At 39.5% G+C, this 18,953-nt stretch overlaps 1 protein-coding gene across 8 annotated transcripts in view; it reads left to right on the top strand.

The window, feature by feature from the left end:
• The window catches only part of LOC127850766 (NADH-ubiquinone oxidoreductase 75 kDa subunit, mitochondrial-like), a 75,828-nt gene extending 57,205 nt beyond the window's left edge, over window positions 1-18,623 (top strand). For all 8 annotated transcript variants that reach the window (XM_052384057.1, XM_052384058.1, XM_052384059.1 and 5 more), the window contains 11 exons: window positions 2,759-2,944; window positions 4,806-4,905; window positions 5,352-5,501; window positions 6,910-7,055; window positions 8,855-8,983; window positions 9,347-9,476; window positions 10,821-10,982; window positions 12,513-12,666; window positions 13,925-14,100; window positions 17,470-17,604; window positions 18,128-18,623. In XM_052384057.1, coding sequence (XP_052240017.1) covers window positions 2,759-2,944; window positions 4,806-4,905; window positions 5,352-5,501; window positions 6,910-7,055; window positions 8,855-8,983; window positions 9,347-9,476; window positions 10,821-10,982; window positions 12,513-12,666; window positions 13,925-14,100; window positions 17,470-17,604; window positions 18,128-18,265 — 1,606 coding nt within the window. In that variant the 3' untranslated portion in view covers window positions 18,266-18,623. The remainder of the gene's footprint in view (window positions 1-2,758; window positions 2,945-4,805; window positions 4,906-5,351; window positions 5,502-6,909; window positions 7,056-8,854; window positions 8,984-9,346; window positions 9,477-10,820; window positions 10,983-12,512; window positions 12,667-13,924; window positions 14,101-17,469; window positions 17,605-18,127) is intronic.
• The last annotated feature ends 330 nt before the right edge of the window (window positions 18,624-18,953 follow it).

Genomic DNA, 18,953 nt, shown 5'->3' with positions numbered 1-18,953 from the left:
GGAAAAAAAATTATGAGCTATTGTCATCACCTTTGCGTCGGCGTTGGCGTCAGGTTAAGTTTTGTGTTTAGGTCCACTTTTCTCATAAAGTATCAAAGCTATTGCATTCAAACTTGGTACACTTACTTACTATCATGAGGGGACTAGCAGGCAAAGTAAGATAACTCTGGCATGCATTTTGACAGAATTATGTGCCCTTTTTATACTTAAATTGAAAATTTGGTTAAGTTTTGTGTTTAGGTCCACTTTTCTCATAAAGCCTAAAAGCTATTGCATTCAAACTTGGTGCACTTACTTACTATCATGAGGGGACTGCGCAGGCATAGTTAGATAACTCTGGCGTGCATTTTGACAGAATTATGTGCCCTTTTTATACTTAGAAAATTGAAAAGTTTTGTGTTTAGGTTCAATTTATTCCTAAAGTATCAAAGCTATTGCTTTCATACTTGCGACACTTACTTACTATCATAAGGGGACTGTGCAGGCAAAGTTATGTAACTCTGACTGGCATTTTGACAGAATTATGGCCCCTTTATACTTAGAAAATTGACAATTTCGTTAAGTTTTGTGTTTTGGGCAGCTTTACTCCTAAAGTATGATAGCTATTGCTTTCAGACTTGGAACACTCACTAACTATCAAAAGGGGACTGTACGGAACAAGTTGCATAAATCTGGTTGTCATTTTGACGGAATTATGGCCCTTTTTTGACTTAGTAACTTTGAATATATGTTTAAATTTTGTGTTTACATCCTTTTTACTTCTAAAGTATCAAGGCTATTGCTTTCAAACTTCAAATACTTTCATTCTATCATGAGGGTACTGTACCTGGCAAGTTGAATTTTACCTTGACTTTTGAATGACCTTGACTCTCAGGACTAAGGTCAAATAATTAAATTTTACAAAAATTGCCATGACTTCGTTATTTATGATCAGATTTGATTGATGCTTTGACAGAACAACTCATATGACATACTACAATAGACTTCACCCATACCATCCCCCATACCCCCCCTCCCCCTTCCCGAATCCCCCCCCCCCCCCAAAAAAAAAACAACATTTTTTTTCCATTTATTATTTGAAAGATCATCTTATAAATGACCACACCCTCACACTATACCCTCCCTCCATGACCCCACCCCACCCCCAATTTTTTTTTCATTGTCCCTTGACATATTGCTTTCATATTTTGCATACTTGTTTACCAACATGACCCCCAACCTATAAACAAGAGCAGACAACTCTATCAAGCATTTTGTCATAATTATTGCCCCTTTTATACTTACCGTAGAATATGCATATTGTTGATAAATCTATGTTAAAGTTTGCGTACTACCTCAAATATTTCCTATATCCTTTGACATATTGCTTTTATATTTTGCATACTTGTTTACCAACATAACCCCAACCTATAAACAAGAGCAGACCACTGTATCAAGCATTTTTACATAATTATGGCCCCTTTTACACTTAAATAATTGAACATTTTGCTTAAATTGCCATGACTTCTTTAGTTATGATCACATTTTATTATTACTTTGACAAAACAACACTTACCTGAATACCACAATGGATTCCACCCAATCCATACCTCACGCCCCTACCCAGAATCCCTCCCCCCCCCCCAACCTCCCCCCCCCCCAATATTTTTTTTTTAAACATCATCTAATAAATTACCCCACCCCACATTATACCCCCCTCTCACCCCCACCCCCCCTACCCCCCCCCCAATTTTTTGTTTGTTTGTTCTTTAAACATCATCTAATAAATTACCACACCCCACATTATACCCCCCTCTCACCCCCCCCTACCCCCCAATTTTTTTTTTTAAGATCGTCTAATAAATGACCACACCCCACATTATACCCCCTCTCACCCCCCCCCAAATTTTTTGTTTCATTGTTTTTCATTTTTTTATTTTTGAAAGATCGTCTAATAAATTAATGAATATGAACAATTTCCCCATGATGGCTTACGTTATAATGTCAAGCACTCGAATAGTCGAGCGCGCTGTCCTCTGACAGCTCTCGTTTTTTTCTTATTTTTGGAAGATAATGTAATAAATGACCACACCCTCACACTATACACCCCTCACCACCCCGCCCATCCATCTTTTTTGATTTAAGTATTGAGATAGTTCCCTTCACCTTTAAAAAGAAAAATAGATGAGCGGTCTGCACCAGCAAGGCGGTGCTCTTGTTAATAATTGTTGTCCGTTGTGGTTAACATGGTTCATTATTGAAAGAACGAACAGCACTCGCCACATCACAGTTAAAATCAAACTTAAGTTTGAAAGGCTAGAAACAAGTTTGAATGTAAATCAGATGGCAATATCAGTTTCTTAATGGTTAAGGAAGATCACCAGTTCTGGTGAAATGACCTATTTGAACAAAATTAATATTGAACTAAGGATTTCGTGAAGTGTCGTTAATTGAACACTGTCAAAGTGCTGACACTTGTGAAAGGAAAAAAGATACTAACATTAAAGATTGCCAGCAAAGTTAACAGGGAATATGAAACGTCATGAAACGGATCACCTTCATGAATACTTTTGAATTGGCATCCTTTAGTTAGTGAAATTAAAGAATTAAAGAACATTGTCATAAAGTAGTAAACAAGGTATGGCAAGTGATACAATTTCTTTCATAAACTAAATGAAAACTATATTCAGATTTATGAAAACCTGAATGTCCTATTCCCATAATTCTGTGCTGTACTCATTGGCCTATTGCTAGTAGGTACAACCCATTTGTGTTGCAGGTTTGCCAGTGAGGTGGCGGGCGTGGATGACCTGGGTACCACCGGGCGCGGAGGTGACATGCAGGTGGGCACATACGTAGAGAAGATGTTCAAATCTGAGCTGTCCGGCAACATCATAGACCTCTGTCCTGTGGGGGCACTCACAGCCAAACCTTCAGCATTCACGGCCAGGCCCTGGGAGACAAGGTGAGGGGGGGGGGGCACTCTCAGCCAAACTTTTAGCATTCACTGCCAGGCCCTGGGAGACAAGGTAAGGGGAGGGGGCACTCACAGCCTAGCCTTCAGCATTCACGGCCAGGCCCTGGGAGACAAGGTGAGGGGGGGGGCACTCACAGCCAAACCTTCAGCATTCACTGCCAGGCCCTGGGAGACAAGGTGAGGGGGGGGGGGCACTCACAGCCAAACCTTCAGCATTCAATGCCAGGCCCTGGGAGACAAGGTGTGGAGGGGGGCACTCACAGCCAAGCCTTCAGCATTCACTGCCAGGCCCTTGGAGACAAGGTGACAGGGGGCACTCACAGCCAAACATTCAGCATTCACTGCCAGGCCCTGGGAGACAAGGTGAAGGGGGGGGGGGCACTCACAGCGAAACCTTCAGCATTCACTCCCAGGCCCTGGGAGACAAGGTGAGTGTGTGGGGGGGGGGGGGGGCGCTCACAGCCAAGCCTTCAGCATTCACTGCCAGGTCCTGGGAGACAAGGTGACGGGGGGGGGGGGGGCACTCACAGTCAAGTCTCCAGTATTCACCGCCAGGCCCTGGGAGACAAAGTAAGGGGGGGGGCACTCACAGCCAAGCCTTCAGCATTCACTGCCAGGCCCTTGGAGACAAGGTGACAGGGGGGGGGGGCACTCACAGTCAAGCCTTCAGTATTCACCGCCAGGCCCTGGGAGACAAGGTAAGGGGGGGGGGGGCACTCACAGCCAAGCCTTCAGCATTCACTGCCAGGCCCTGGGAGACAAGATGAGGAGGGGGGATGGCTGGGTTATTTCATTAAGTTTGCGTCACGTTTTTGCAAATAATTTTTTTTATCGCCACTTTTGTAAAACTTTTGTATTTGGCGACCATTTGTGTAGGCAGTGGGACTCTTTATATGTTATAAAATCCAGTTACATTTATATTAACATGCATATTGGCTAATCATGAAAGCTGCAGTTTTTAAAAAGAAACCATTATTATCCGGCGCCAAAGGCGGAGGGATATTGTTTTGGCGTTGTCCGTCCTTCCGTCAGCCATATCTTTGAAGTGCTTTGGCAGATTTCATTGAAACTTAATACGAGTATATATATGGGTAAGTGGATGATGCATGCCAAATGGCATTGTACACCATCTGTTAATAACGGAGTTATGGCCCTTTGTATCTTGAAAAAATGCTTTTTTCTGTGACAAAGCTCTAGTTTTGCGGGGGATATCAATTAAACAAATTTGCTTGTTAATGCTTGGAATTCACCATCAATTGAGTCACATCCAGGGAAAAACGGGTGTAATGCAGGCGTGGGAAGTGTCCTCCCAGATTAGCATGGAAGACTTTTTAATAAAATACACTGGAGGAGGAAAGGAAGACTTAAAGAATTAATTAAGTTTAGACAGAAATTGGTGTCCCTGATTAGCCTTTGCATAATGCACAGGCTTATCTGACACAACACTTTATGCACATGCATTAAGCCCCATTTTTAAAAACAAGACTAATTCTTAATTGTTTATGTTTTTTATGCCCCCATACGGGGGCATATTGTTATTGGCCTGTCTGTCTGTCATTCATTCATTCATTGTGTGTCCCAAAACTTTAACCTTGGTTAAAGTTTTGCAATAACTTTTGCATTATTGAAGATAGCAACTTGATATTTGGCATGCATATGTATCTCATAGAGCTGCACATTTTGAGTGGTGAAAGGTCAAGGTCATCCATCAAGGTAAAGGTCTAATATATGGCTGCAAAGTGGCGCAATAGGGGGCATTGTGTTTCTGACAAACACTTCTCTTGTTCTTTGTTACATCTGATCATTTAAAAACAATAAGCTTATAATGATGATGATGATCATTTTCTAGGCGTATTGACTCAGTGGACGTGATGGATGCCCTCGGCAGTAATATTGTGGTGAACACGCGCACCAATGAAGTACTGAGAATCCTCCCAAGAACTAATGATGTAAGTGACAGTTTTCTAACAGGCTGCACTGTATTGTATAATTGAGCCTTGCTCTGGGTAATGAGGACTTAATACATGTGTGTTAAGTATTGTCCCTGATTAGACTGTGGACTTAATACATGTGTGTTAGGTATTGTCCCTGATTAGACTGTGGACTTAATACATTGTGGTATGGCTGGTGGATGGGTTTTTTGACAATAACTTTAGTTGTGTTGACCTGTCTAGATAAAACTTGATGGATGGATGAAGCCAGCATGTATGGAGACATATCTTGGGATTACCAGGTCAAGGTCAAGGCCACTGATACTTGAGTTTGTATTGATGTATTGAACAGAAAATATTTGAGAAAGCAAGTTGCATGAAGACCAATATTGGAATTGCATTTTGGGCAAGTCATGTCATAAACCTCTTCTCCCCACATATATCAATGATTGTTTCTCCTTTAGGCGGTGAATGAGGAGTGGATATCAGATGCAACGAGGTTTGCCTATGACGGACTGAAGAGACAGCGTCTCACGGCTCCCTTTGTGCGCAATGCAGCGGGCCAGCTGGAGCAGACAGACTGGGAGACCGCTCTCGTCAAGGTCGCACAGAAGGTATTCTTGTGAAAATGGCTACATGTAACTCTCAGTCTGCTTAGGTTTCATGCTGTAAGCTGCTCATCAGTGTCATATGGGTGGAAATGAAGCCTTAAAACTTGAATCTAGTAAGAAAGGTCTTTAACTTAATTTGATTATCTAATTGACTGCAAACACATGATAGTGCATTTCTCAGAGGTACAGGGTTAAACTGTGTAGAAATATTTAGATCATGTTTGTTTATTGCTTCAAGTTTTATTTCCAGAGACTGCTCTTGCTTGTCTGCCATGTTTTCATAGTATATAACAACCTATGAGTTGCATATACAAAAAGCCTGGGCTAAATGCAAGTGCGTAAAATATCATCCCATATTAGCCTGTGAAATATCATCCCATATTAGCCTGTGAAATATCATCCCATATTAGCCTGTGAAATATCATCCCATATTAGCCTGTGAAATATCATCCCATATTAGCCTGTGAAATATTATCCCATATTAGCCTGTGAAATATCATCCCATATTAGCCTGTGAAATATCATCCCATATTAGCCTGTGAAATATCATCCCATATTAGCCTGTGAAATATCATCCCATATTAGCCTGTGAAATATCATCCCATATTAGCCTGTGAAATATTATCCCATATTAGCCTGTGAAATATCATCCCATATTAGCCTGTGAAATATCATCCCATATTAGCCTGTGAAATATCATCCCATATTAGCCTGTGAAATATCATCCCATATTAGCCTGTGAAATATCATCCCATATTAGCCTGTGAAATATCATCCCATATTAGCCTGTGAAATATCATCCCATATTAGCCTGTGAAATATCATCCCATATTAGCCTGTGAAATATCATCCCATATTAGCCTGTGAAATATCATCCCATATTAGCCTGTGAAATATCATCCCATATTAGCCTGTGAAATATCATCCCATATTAGCCTGTGAAATATCATCCCATATTAGCCTGTGAAATATCATCCCATATTAGCCTGTGAAATATCATCCCATATTAGCCTGTGAAATATCATCCCATATTAGCCTGTGAAATATCATCCCGTATTAGCCTGTGAAATATCATCCCATATTAGCCTGTGAAATATCATCCCATATTAGCCTGTGAAATATCATCCCATATTAGCCTGTGAAATATCATCCCATACTAGCCTGTGAAATATCATCCCATATTAGCCTGTGAAATATCATCCCATATTAGCCTGTGAAATATCATCCCATATTAGCCTGTGCAGTCTGCAGGCTAATCACAGACAAAACTTTACGCTTGTATGGAGCTTTGTTTGAAAGAAGCAAAAATCCATTCACATGCATTAAGCATGTTTTTTACAAGAGCGTGTTAATATATAAATCACTGATATATTGAACAATGGTATATAGCTAAATCTATCCTCCATAACAGCTGGTGCAGGTACCTGGTGAGAAGGTCGCAGGCGTGGCGGGGGGTCTGGTGGACGCTGAGGTCCTGGTGGCCCTCAAAGACTACCTCAACAAGCTCGGCTCTGAGGCCTTATGTACTGAGGAGATCTTCCCTATGGATGGGGCTGGGTAGGGCACATTTGTATTTTATTTAGGAATTGTTCTGAAAAATCTTGGCTTAAGGCATGTGTGTAAAGTGTTGTCCTAGATTAGCCAGTGGTGTTCTCACAGCTCAGGACTGCACAGGCTAATCTGGGATGACAAATGACACCTGCATTAAGCCATTTTATCCCAGAACAATGCTCCAATGAAAGAACTTTCTACCCAACCAGCCACATAAGCAATTTAATTAATGAATTTGTAAGCATAAACAGGGGTCTCACTTGTCCAGTTTGGGTGGAAAGCGTCTTTGCTGATTAGTCTGTGTGGACAGCACAGTATCTGGGATGGCACTTTAAGCACATTCATTAAGCCAGGTTTTCCAAGGGTGATGATCAAATTCATTAAAGCCAATACTGTGAAACCATTATTAATCGTCAGGCATTAATTTTCATAAATTTCGTCAGTCGACCGATCGACGAATTTAAGATCCTAACGAACAATCATGCTCTATGTTTGAACAAAAATAAACACTAAGTTGAACAATATTTTAAAACTTTACCGTAGACATGAGGCATTAAATTCCAACATAATCCATGCACACATTCACTGCTGTTTCGTAATCAAGATTAATCTGGTTTTGACACAAAGAGATGTAGATTACACAAGGTACTTAACTGACAAGTTACACTTCTTTAAAACGCGTGTGCAGTACAGCTGTATCGAATGCGTTGACTTCGTTTATGTAGAATGGTAATGAATTAGCGCTAATTGTTTATAACTTTATTACCCATTAGGTGCATTGTGTTATTCAGGGGTGTTGCATATTAGCCATCACGCAGCGAATGCCGATGAAAGACAATAAACCAAATGAAAAGATGACGATGTGTGATCAACATGCGTATTTATCACAAATAAATAAAGATTATTTTTATTGCTGTTTGTTGTTTGATTGTTTGCGTTTAACCACACTTATTACTATTTTATATGTATCAATTTATTTATTTTTAAATTATTGACATTATTGATTTATATAACGGTAGTTTACTTTTTAAGAACAAACACACACATAGAGTTTATAATTTTAATGTTGATATCAGAATAAAAAGCATTTTATTTGAAAAAAAAACACTTAACAATCTGGAACCTCTTTCATATAACACAAACAGTTTTAAAACGGTATTGACAGCATTTTAATAAAATTGTTATCAGTATGGCAATTATAATAATAGAATAAGACTAATTGGCAATTGGCTTTGTTGTTACAAACACTCGTTAACGGTTATTCGATCCCACTTGTCCGCTTATCATAACAACAAACGTGTGAATGGCATATATTATGAGGGTCCATTACTGTCCCTTGATAACAAAAGACTAGTTAATTGGCATGTGACAAACAGGCCCCACCTCCTGCAGTGATTCTCAAGTGTGTTCCTGCATTCGTACCACAATTTTTCGCAACTGCGATTGATCGCGAACATGTATTACACACAAATCGGATATTGACTGACGCATTTTTTTAAAATTCAAAATAAGAAATCGGCAAATTTAAGTGCTGACGAAATCGTCATTTTTATAAAAATGACGAAATTTTGTGCTGTCGAAAAAATAAATGGTTTCACAGTAGTTAGTCATTAAATTGCATCAGAAACACTTACAATCCCCTCTGATAACATTGTTCTAATTTATTCAACACAACCTGTGACAATCTCCTCTGATAACATTGTGCTAATTTATTCAACACAACCTGTGACAATCCCCTCTGATAACATTGTTCTAATTCAGCCTATGCAACCCGTGTTGGTATGTGTGTATGTTTGTATTGTCAGCACTGACCTGCGCTCCAACTACCTGCTGAACACAGGCATCCAGGGGGTTGAGAGAGCTGATCTGATCCTGCTGGTTGGTACCAACCCGAGATTTGAGGCTCCTCTCTTCAATGCCAGAATCAGGAAGAGGTGAGATTTGTTGTGACCAATTGCACCATTAGTCACACATACCACTTTCCCATTCGTTGCCTCATTATTTAGATATCCCACATCAATTATTCATACATGTATTTTAATAATCTTGATCGTTTGAATTTATCCCAGTTAATACCATTTCCCAGGACAATAAATTTATGCATAAATGTTATTTAGTTTTTTTGTTTGTTTAAAGTAAATCTCTTGTTTAAAGGAAATCTCTTCTTAACAAAATCCATTTTATGTGGAAAGTGTCATCCCTGATTAGCATGTAATGAGTGCTATTCTGAGACGATACTTTCCACATGAATTAAGCCCCGTTTTCGTAGAGTGTGGCTCAAATCTTCTGTGTTTCAGCTGGATCAACAATGAGCTGACTGTAGCAGTGGTGGGTACACGGGTGGACTTGACATACGATTATGACCACCTGGGGGACTCCACAAAGATACTGGCAGACATCGCAGCTGGGAAACACCCGTTTGCTCAGGTATTGAAAATTCACACATGTTTTAATGTAGAACTCCAAAACAAATGGGCTTTGCTCTGTGAAAATGGGTTTAATGCATGAAGTAAAGAGTCATCCCAGATTAGCCTGTGCAGTCCACATCGGCTAATCAGGGAAGACACTTCGCCTAAACTGGATTTTTGCTAAGAAGAGAATTTCTGTAAACGAAAAACTACCATAAAAGCGGAAGGTGTCATCCCTGATTAGCCTGTGCGGACTGCACAGGTTAATCTGGGGCAACATTTTACACACATGCATTAAACCCCCTTTTCACAGAGCACGATCCTTATACATTTGTTTTTCCTGAAAATTGTTTATTATGTAGCTTCGAAAGTAAAAGTTTTTTTTTATGCATTTTTCAAGATTTTTATTTTCAAATATGTGCAATCATTTACGAAGCTTTATATTTTTCTGTTGCTACTTCCATTCACAGAGGTTTTAGTCAATTTTAAGATACAAGGAAATGACAGAAACAAAATGATTAAAATGTCCTTCCCCAAAAATTATGCAATGATTTTTAACCAGGTTTTCCGAAGGAAAAAACTGGTTATTAGATTGGCGAATGCGGGCGGGCTGGCTGGCTGGCGGGCGGGCGGAACAAGCTTGTCCGGGCCATAACTATGTCGTTCATTGTCAGATTTTAAAATCATTTGGCACATTTGTTCACCATCATTGGACGGTGTGTCGCGCGAAATAATTACGCCGATATCTCCAAGGTCAAGGTCACACTTTGAGTTCAAAGGTCAAAAATGGCCATAAATGAGCTTGTCCTGGACATAACTATGTCATTCATTGTGAGATTTTAAAATCATTTGGCACATTTGTTCACCATCATGGGACGGTGTGTCACACGAAAGAATCACGTCAATATCTCCAATGTCAAGGTCGCCACGACTAAAAATAGATTAAAAAAAAAAAAAAAATTACAAAGGGGGTTAATTTTGTTTGTTCATTTCAAAAGTTCAGTTTGAGTTTTCTCCCTTTATCAGATTTTTTTTCACAATGAAAACCTGGTTTTGTGACAATTTTGTCCCTTGTTATAGATTAAATGTAGAACTGTAAAAATGCTTTTTCCAAAGTTGGAATATCCTACTATAGCACTGAGCCTTAAATACTATTCCTCCTTCTGTGTGTTTTATTAAGGAATGTTAAGTTAAATTGGGCTGATCTGTGGAAAAACAGGGCTAAATGCATGTGTTTACAGTGTTGTCCCAGATAAGCCTGTGCAGATTGCACAGCCTAATTTGGGACAACACTTTACGCACATATTTTCCGATAGCGCGGCTCAATTTTATAAAAAATTTACAGTTTTACTTCCATTTTCAGACACTAGGAAAAGCTAAGAACCCAATGGTGGTTGTTGGCAGTGCAGCTCTCCAAAGGAAAGATGGGGCCGCCATACACCGGGCTGTAGCCACCATGGCCCAGAACGCCCGGGTACAGTCAGCCTGTGGAGACGACTGGAAGGTCCTCAATGTACTTCACAGGGTCAGTCTTGGTTTATATATGGGGCGCACCTTTGGAGAACAGGGCTTACTGCATGGGCGTAAATTGTTGTCAAAGATTAGTCTGTGAAGGCTAATCAGATACAACACTTTTGGATTTGATGGTTCTTTGGTTAAAAGGAAGTCTCTTCCAGTTTAGGCTGAACATGTCTTCTCTGAAAAAACACTTTGTGCACATGCTTTAAGCGCAACTTTAAAAAAACATTTTATATAATTTTTTAACTGCTATTCACAAACATATCATCTGTATCATATTATTAGTTACCTGGCTTCTTACTGACCTGGTTTAATGTTATACAGGGTCAGTAAATAAATATTAGGAGAGAACCCAATATATTTCTACTGACCCTTTTTCACAATTGTCAGGGTCCTTAAGAACCTGTTTAACAAATACCATTCATTATATCCCCACAAACGAAGTTTAGGGGGGTATATAGGAGTGAACTTGTCTGTCGGTCCGTATTAAGTGTCCGCTCTCTAATTCAAGTAGTTTTTCATCAAACTTGGTCAGAAGTTGTATCTACATGGTTCGAACATGGGTCTTGCCGGGTCAAAAACTAGGTCACGGGGTCACTTAGTGCATTTTAAACATTCAGCATGTTGTCCGCTCTCTAATTTAAGTAGTTTTCATCCGATCTTCACCAAACTTGGTCAGAAGTTGTATCTAGATGATCTTAAGGCCAAGTTCGAACATGGGCCTTGCCGGGTCAAAAACTAGGTCAAGGGGTCACTTGGTGCGTTTTTTAACATTCAGCATGGTGTCCTCTCTCTCATTCAAGTAGTTTTCATCCGATCTTCACCAAACTTGGTCAGAAGTTTTATCTAGATATTCTAAAGGCCAAGTTAGAACATGGGCCATGCCAGATCAAAAACTAGGTCACAGGGTCACTTAGTACTTTTACACATTGAGCATGGTGTCCGCTCTCTATTTCAAGTAAATTAAATCTGATCTTCACCACACTTGGTCAGAAGTTGTAACTAGATGATGTGCAGGACAAGTTTGAACATGGGCCATGCCGGGTCAAAAACTAGGTCACAGGGTCACTTAGTGTGTTTTAAACCTCACCATGTTGTCCGCTCTCTAATTCAAGTAGTTTTTATCCAATCTTCACCAAAATTGGTCAGAAGATGTATCTTGATAATGTCTAGGGTAAGTTTGAATATGGGTCATGCCGGGTCAAAAACAAGGTCACGGGGTCACTTAGTGCGTTTTAAACATCACAATGTTGTCCGCTCTCTAATTCAAGTAGTTTTTATCCAATCTTCACCAAAATTGGTCAGAAGTTGTATCTTTATAATGTCTAGGGTAAGTTTGAATATGGGTCATGCTGGGTCAAAAACAAGGTCACGGGGTATCTTTTAAACCACACCATGTTGTCCACTCTCTAATTCAAGTAGTTTTCATCCAATCCTCACCAAACTTGGTCACAATTGATGTTCCGCTTAGAACAGATTTCCTGGTTCTTGTTTGCATTCCTGAAATGTTGCCCAGTGTTGAAGGTTTTGTTGCTAGGTGGCCAGCCAGGTGGCAGCTCTGGACCTGGGCTATAAGGCTGGTGTGGAGTACATCCGTAACAACCCACCCAGCGTACTCTACATGCTGGGGGCAGACGAGGGGGCCCTCACACGAGACCAGCTGCCCAAAGACTGCTTTGTCATCTACCAGGGTATGTGTGAGCAGGAGATGCTATGTGAAAGAGTTATACGTCAGTTGTGGGTTACTTATACATGACCCTTGCTCTGGGAAAACGGGCATGTGCATAAAGTATCATCCTAGATTCCACACAGGCTAATCAGGGACAACACTTTCTGCCTCAACTTTAGAGTTTAGTTTAGAAGAGGCTTAATTTGAATGAAAAACTCTTAAAAATCCAAAATTGTCCTCCCTGATTGCAGACTGCACACGCTAATCTATAACAACACTTAACTCACATGCATTTATCCCATTGTCACAGAACAAGGCTCAAATAGTAAGTAACATAAATACTCAAAATCAACGAATGTTTCACAAAATATTTAGTAAAATAAAGTTTGCCCATAAAAAACATTGTTCCTTATAGAAATGGCTTAAATTTTGATGCTAGATGCGGTCTGGTAACATAGATTTAACAAGATACAAAATGCTGGGGTTTATTTTGTGTGCAACAATATTTTCCATGTAAATTTCCCGCCACGATATCCGAACATTTACGAGGAAATGCGAGATTGGCTTTAAGCAGCGTCGGAAGAACGACATATTTATGGGAACTACTTCGTGCTTCTGAATCTGCCCAAAGTTAATGTCGCATTTGCTCGTAAATGTTCGGATATCGTAGTTGGAAATTCACATGGAATTTATTGCGACACAAAAAAAACAACGAGCATTTGTATCGTGTAAAATCTATGTAACGAGAGCACATCTAGCGTCAAAATTGGGGCTTTTGATAAAAGATGATTGATTTTGTATATGTTTACTTTATTTTTAGAAATATTGTACAAAATATTCGTTCATGTTGAAGTGCTTATGGGCTTTTATGCATCAGCTGTTATATGCTGGTTTTGTTGCACAGCGATACATTTAATCATATTACACAAAGCTGCAAATCTGATTAGTTAAGAAATGCCAAATGAGTTTAACTTTCTACTTATATAATATAGTGTTATAAGCTCAGGTAAATAAAGATAAGTTGGTCATGTAAAATGTGCTTTTCTGGCGGAATTGAGGGTGTTTTTTTTTCTGAATAAAAGAATTGCTGCCAGAATAAAGTTTCCCTTTACATGACCTAATATTTCATTGTTACTTGATATGTATGATTATGTGATTCTTATGAGAACAATTTTGTTTGAACAAATAAACCTATGCAGAACACATTTTATACTTAAAAAAATTCTCCCCCCCCCCCCTCAAACAAATAATTAAATACTGGTATATATTGTCCCACTCAGGTCACCATGGTGATCGTGGTGCTGCTATGGCCGACGTGATCCTGCCTGGGGCAGCGTACACAGAGAAGGATGCCACGTATGTGAACACGGAGGGGCGGGCACAGTACACCAAGACTGCTGTCACACCACCTATGTTGGCCAGGGAGGACTGGAAAATCATCAGGGCTCTCTCAGAGGTGAATGAGATATATAAGCCTTGACATGGTTAAACTGATCTAATAAAGCATGTGAGTAAAGTGTCATCCAAGATTAGCCTGTGTGGACAACACTGGCTGGGTTAATGGATTTTTTGGTTTCTTCCCAATGAAAATCTGATGTAAACGCTACTGCATTAAGCCCAGTTTTCCCAGAACGTGGCTCATATGATCTGGTGATCATAACCATGCTTGTTGAGGACATTGTGGACAGTATACTGGTGATCATAACAATGCTTGTAGAGGACATTGTGGACAGTATACTGGTGATCATAACCATGCTTGTTGAGGACATTGTGGACAGTATACTGGTGATCATAACCATGCTTGTTGAGGACATTGTGGACAGTATACTGGTGATCATAACCATGCTTGTTGAGGACATTGTGGACAGTATACTGGTGATCATAACCATGCTTGTTGAGGACATTGTGGACAGTATACTGGTGATCATAACCATGCTTGTAGAGGACATTGTGGACAGTATACTGGTGATCATAACCATGCTTGTTGAGGACATTGTGGACAGTATACTGGTGATCATAACCATGCTTGTTGAGGACATTGTGGACAGTATACTGGTGATCATAACCATGCTTGTTGAGGACATTGTGGACAGTATACTGGTGATCATAACCATGCTTGTAGAGGACATTGTGGACAGTATACTGGTGATCATAACCATGCTTGTTGAGGACATTGTGGACAGTATACTGGTGATCATAAGCATGCTTGTTGAGGACATTATGGACAGTATACTGGTAATCATAACCAGGCTTGTTGAGGACATTGTGGACAGTATACTGGTGATCATAACCATGCTTGTAGAGGACATTGTGGACAGTATACTGGTGATCATAACCATGCTTGTAGAGGACATTGTGGACAGTATACTGGTGATCATAACCATGCTTGTTGAGGACATTGTGGACAGTATACTGGTGATCATAACCATGCTTGTTGAGGACATTGTGGACAGTATACTGGTGATCATAACCATGCTTGTTGAGGACATTGTGGACAGTATACTGGTGATCATAACCATGCTTGTTGAGGACATTGTGGACAGTATACTGGTGATCATAACCATGCTTGTTGAGGACATTGTGGACAGTATACTGGTAATCATAACCAGGCTTGTTGAGGACATTGTGGACAGTATACTGGTGATCATTATCAGGCTTGTCTAGGACATTGTGGACAGTATACTGGTAATCATAACCAGGCTTGTTGAGGACATTGTGGACAGTATACTGGTGATCATAAGCATGCTTGTTGAGGACATTGTGGACAGTATACTGGTGATCATAACCATGCTTGTTGAGGACATTGTGGACAGTATACTGGTGATCATAACCATGCTTGTTGAGGACATTGTGGACAGTATACTGATGATCATAACCATGCTTGTAGAGGACATTGTGGACAGTATACTGGTGATCATAACCATGCTGGTTGAGGACATTGTGGACAGTATACTGGTGATCATAACCATGCTTGTTGAGGACATTGTGGACAGTATACTGGTGATCATAACCATGCTTGTAGGGGACATTGTGGACAGTATACTGGTGATCATAACCATGCTTGTTGAGGACATTGTGGACAGTATACTGGTGATCATAACCATGCTTGTTGAGGACATTGTGGACAGTATACTGGTGATCATAAACATGCTTGTTGAGGACATTGTGGACAGTATACTGGTGATCATAACCATGCTTGTTGAGGACATTGTGGACAGTATACTGGTAATCATAACCAGGCTTGTTGAGGACATTGTGGACAGTATACTGGTGATCATTATCAGGCTTGTTGAGGACATTGTGGACAGTATACTGGTAATCATAACCAGGCTTGTTGAGGACATTGTGGACAGTATACTGGTGATCATAAGCATGCTTGTTGAGGACATTGTGGACAGTATACTGGTGATCATAACCATGCTTGTTGAGGACATTGTGGACAGTATACTGGTAATCATAACCATGCTTGTTGAGGACATTGTGGACAGTATACTGATGATCATAACCATGCTTGTAGAGGACATTGTGGACAGTATACTGGTGATCATAACCATGCTGGTTGAGGACATTGTGGACAGTATACTGGTGATCATAACCATGCTTGTTGAGGACATTGTGGACAGTATACTGGTGATCATAACCATGCTTGTAGGGGACATTGTGGACAGTATACTGGTGATCATAACCATGCTTGTAGAGGACATTGTGGACAGTATACTTGTGATCATAACCATGCTTGTAGAGGACATTGTGGACAGTATACTGGTGATCATAACCATGCTTGTAGAGGACATTGTGGACAGTATACTGGTGATCATAACCATGCTTGTTGAGGACATTGTGGACAGTATACTGGTGATCATAACCATGCTTGTTGAGGACATTGTGGACAGTATACTGGTGATCATAACCATGCTTGTTGAGGACATTGTGGACAGTATACTGGTGATCATAACCATGCTTGTTGAGGACATTGTGGACAGTATACTGGTGATCATAACCATGCTTGTAGGGGACATTGTGGACAGTATACTGGTAATCATAACCATGCTTGTAGAGGACATTGTGGACAGTATACTTGTGATCATAACCATGCTTGTAGAGGACATTGTGGACAGTATACTGGTGATCATAACCATGCTGGTTGAGGACATTGTGGACAGTATACTGGTGATCATAACCATGCTTGTAGAGGACATTGTGGACAGTATACTGGTGATCATAACCATGCTTGTTGAGGACATTGTGGACAGTATACTGGTGATCATAACCATGCTTGTAGGGGACATTGTGGACAGTATACTGCTGATCATAACCATGCTTGTAGAGGACATTGTGGACAGTATACTGGTGATCATAACCATGCTTGTAGAGGACATTGTGGACAGTATACTGGTGATCATAACCATGCTTGTAGAGGACATTGTGGACAGTATACTGGTGATCATAACCATGCTTGTTGAGGACATTGTGGACAGTATACTTATGTTTTTGAATGAGACATGTTTATTTAACAAACTCAAAACATATCTTTGTCAATTGCTATGATTTCTTCTTTTTTGGAATACACAATCTTTGATTTTTTAGTAACAGACCTAACTTCAAATTGTGTACAAAAAATTGCTTGCACAAACATGGGCTATTTTAATCATCATTTATATTGCAAACCATTTTCATGATATAAATTGTCCGTAATAAAGCATTTGTGTGAAAATCGGACACAAAGTGTGTTGTCTAAAAAAAATTGTGTTCACTAGTATACATTTTGTTTGAGCCTTAAGTGAAATATTGTGCACTTGACACGTAATTTGTATCTCTCCCACAGATGACAGGCAATGCCCTGCCCTATGATCGTATTCAGGATGTGAGAGACCGCCTGTACGACGTCTCACCCAATCTTGTACAGTACGGGGCAGCCGAGGATGCCAACTACTTCAAACAGGCACAGGAACTTGCAGCTGTAAGTGAATACATTACTTGAACCTTGACCTAGCACACAACATGCTGGTTATTTGTTTTGAACTTAAAAAATAATAATTGTTTTGCAGATTGAATAACAACCATTTCAGTCAGTTACATCAGTAATTGCAGGTAAAAGATTGGCTTTAAAAGTGTTCATGTTATCCTCTGTGCAGCCTTGTTGAGTCTGTCTGTGGGAGAACAGGGTTTAATGCATATACGTATATTGTAAAACTGAACAGGCTAATCTGGGACATTACATTTTGCCTAAACTGAATTTTCACTAAGAAGAAAATTCCTTTACAGAAAAAGACCATCAAAGCGGAAATTATTGTCCATGATTCAGTGCCCACAGAACAGACTAATGTGTACACATTACACAGGCGCATTAAGCCCTGTTTTCCCAGACTGTGGCTCATGTGTATTACTTCTTAAGGGAATGATGGGATACTTCTTACTGTACTAAACGTTGATAACTTATTGCACAAGGTTGGTATTTAAACTTTGCCCTTCTGTCTTTTCAGGGCATATCTGGAAAATTGGAAGAAAAACCACTGACACCGTCTTTGCTAAACTTGAAGGATTTCTATATGACAAACTCTATTGGTCGAGCATCACAGACCATGGCAAAATGTGTGAAAGCTGTACAAGAAATGCCCTAAACAGACTTCATGTTGACTATTATAAGGAGAGTTTTGTTTTCTGACATACTAAGATTGATGTGTTTACTGAGAGAATGGAAAGTTATGTTAACTGTACATGTTTTGTGGTGTTTTTGAAAAAACAAGATATTTTCGTTAAAGGTTTATGTACTGTTATATGTGGTTATAAGTTATAGCTAACAAGTCTATACATTTTCAAAAACAATTTAAGGAAATACACTTCTGTAAAAATTCAAAGATTATAAAAGGAAATAAGCTTTCCTGTAACTAAGGTGTGCTTAAAATTTTTGTTTGTGAAAAATTATTGTTTACAATTTCAAGATGAACTCTTGATAGTTATTAAAAAGATAAAAAAAGATGTTGCTTTTTACATTATTTATTGTCGTACTTATAAAATAATTGTTCCTAATATTGATGAACTTTTATCTCAAAGTGACTGTCATTCACAATGACTTTGAGAATCAGAAGTTTCTTTTACAGAAATTATGACCTTAAAGCTGTATGAAGTCTATGTTTGCACTTAAATTGCTAGATAGCGTACACTTTGAAATGCAATTTAAACCGTATACTAATGGTTATATATGCAACTACAATGAACACATTAGTCAAAATAGCAGCCGAGGTGTGGCATGTGTAACAGTATTGTCAAAGGTGTTATCACTTAGAGAAAGATAAACATGTAGATAGT

The sequence above is a fragment of the Dreissena polymorpha genome, chromosome 11, assembly GCF_020536995.1.
Source record: "Dreissena polymorpha isolate Duluth1 chromosome 11, UMN_Dpol_1.0, whole genome shotgun sequence".
NCBI classification, from domain to species: domain Eukaryota; kingdom Metazoa; phylum Mollusca; class Bivalvia; order Myida; family Dreissenidae; genus Dreissena; species Dreissena polymorpha.
This window is presented reverse-complemented; position numbering and strand designations above follow the sequence as displayed.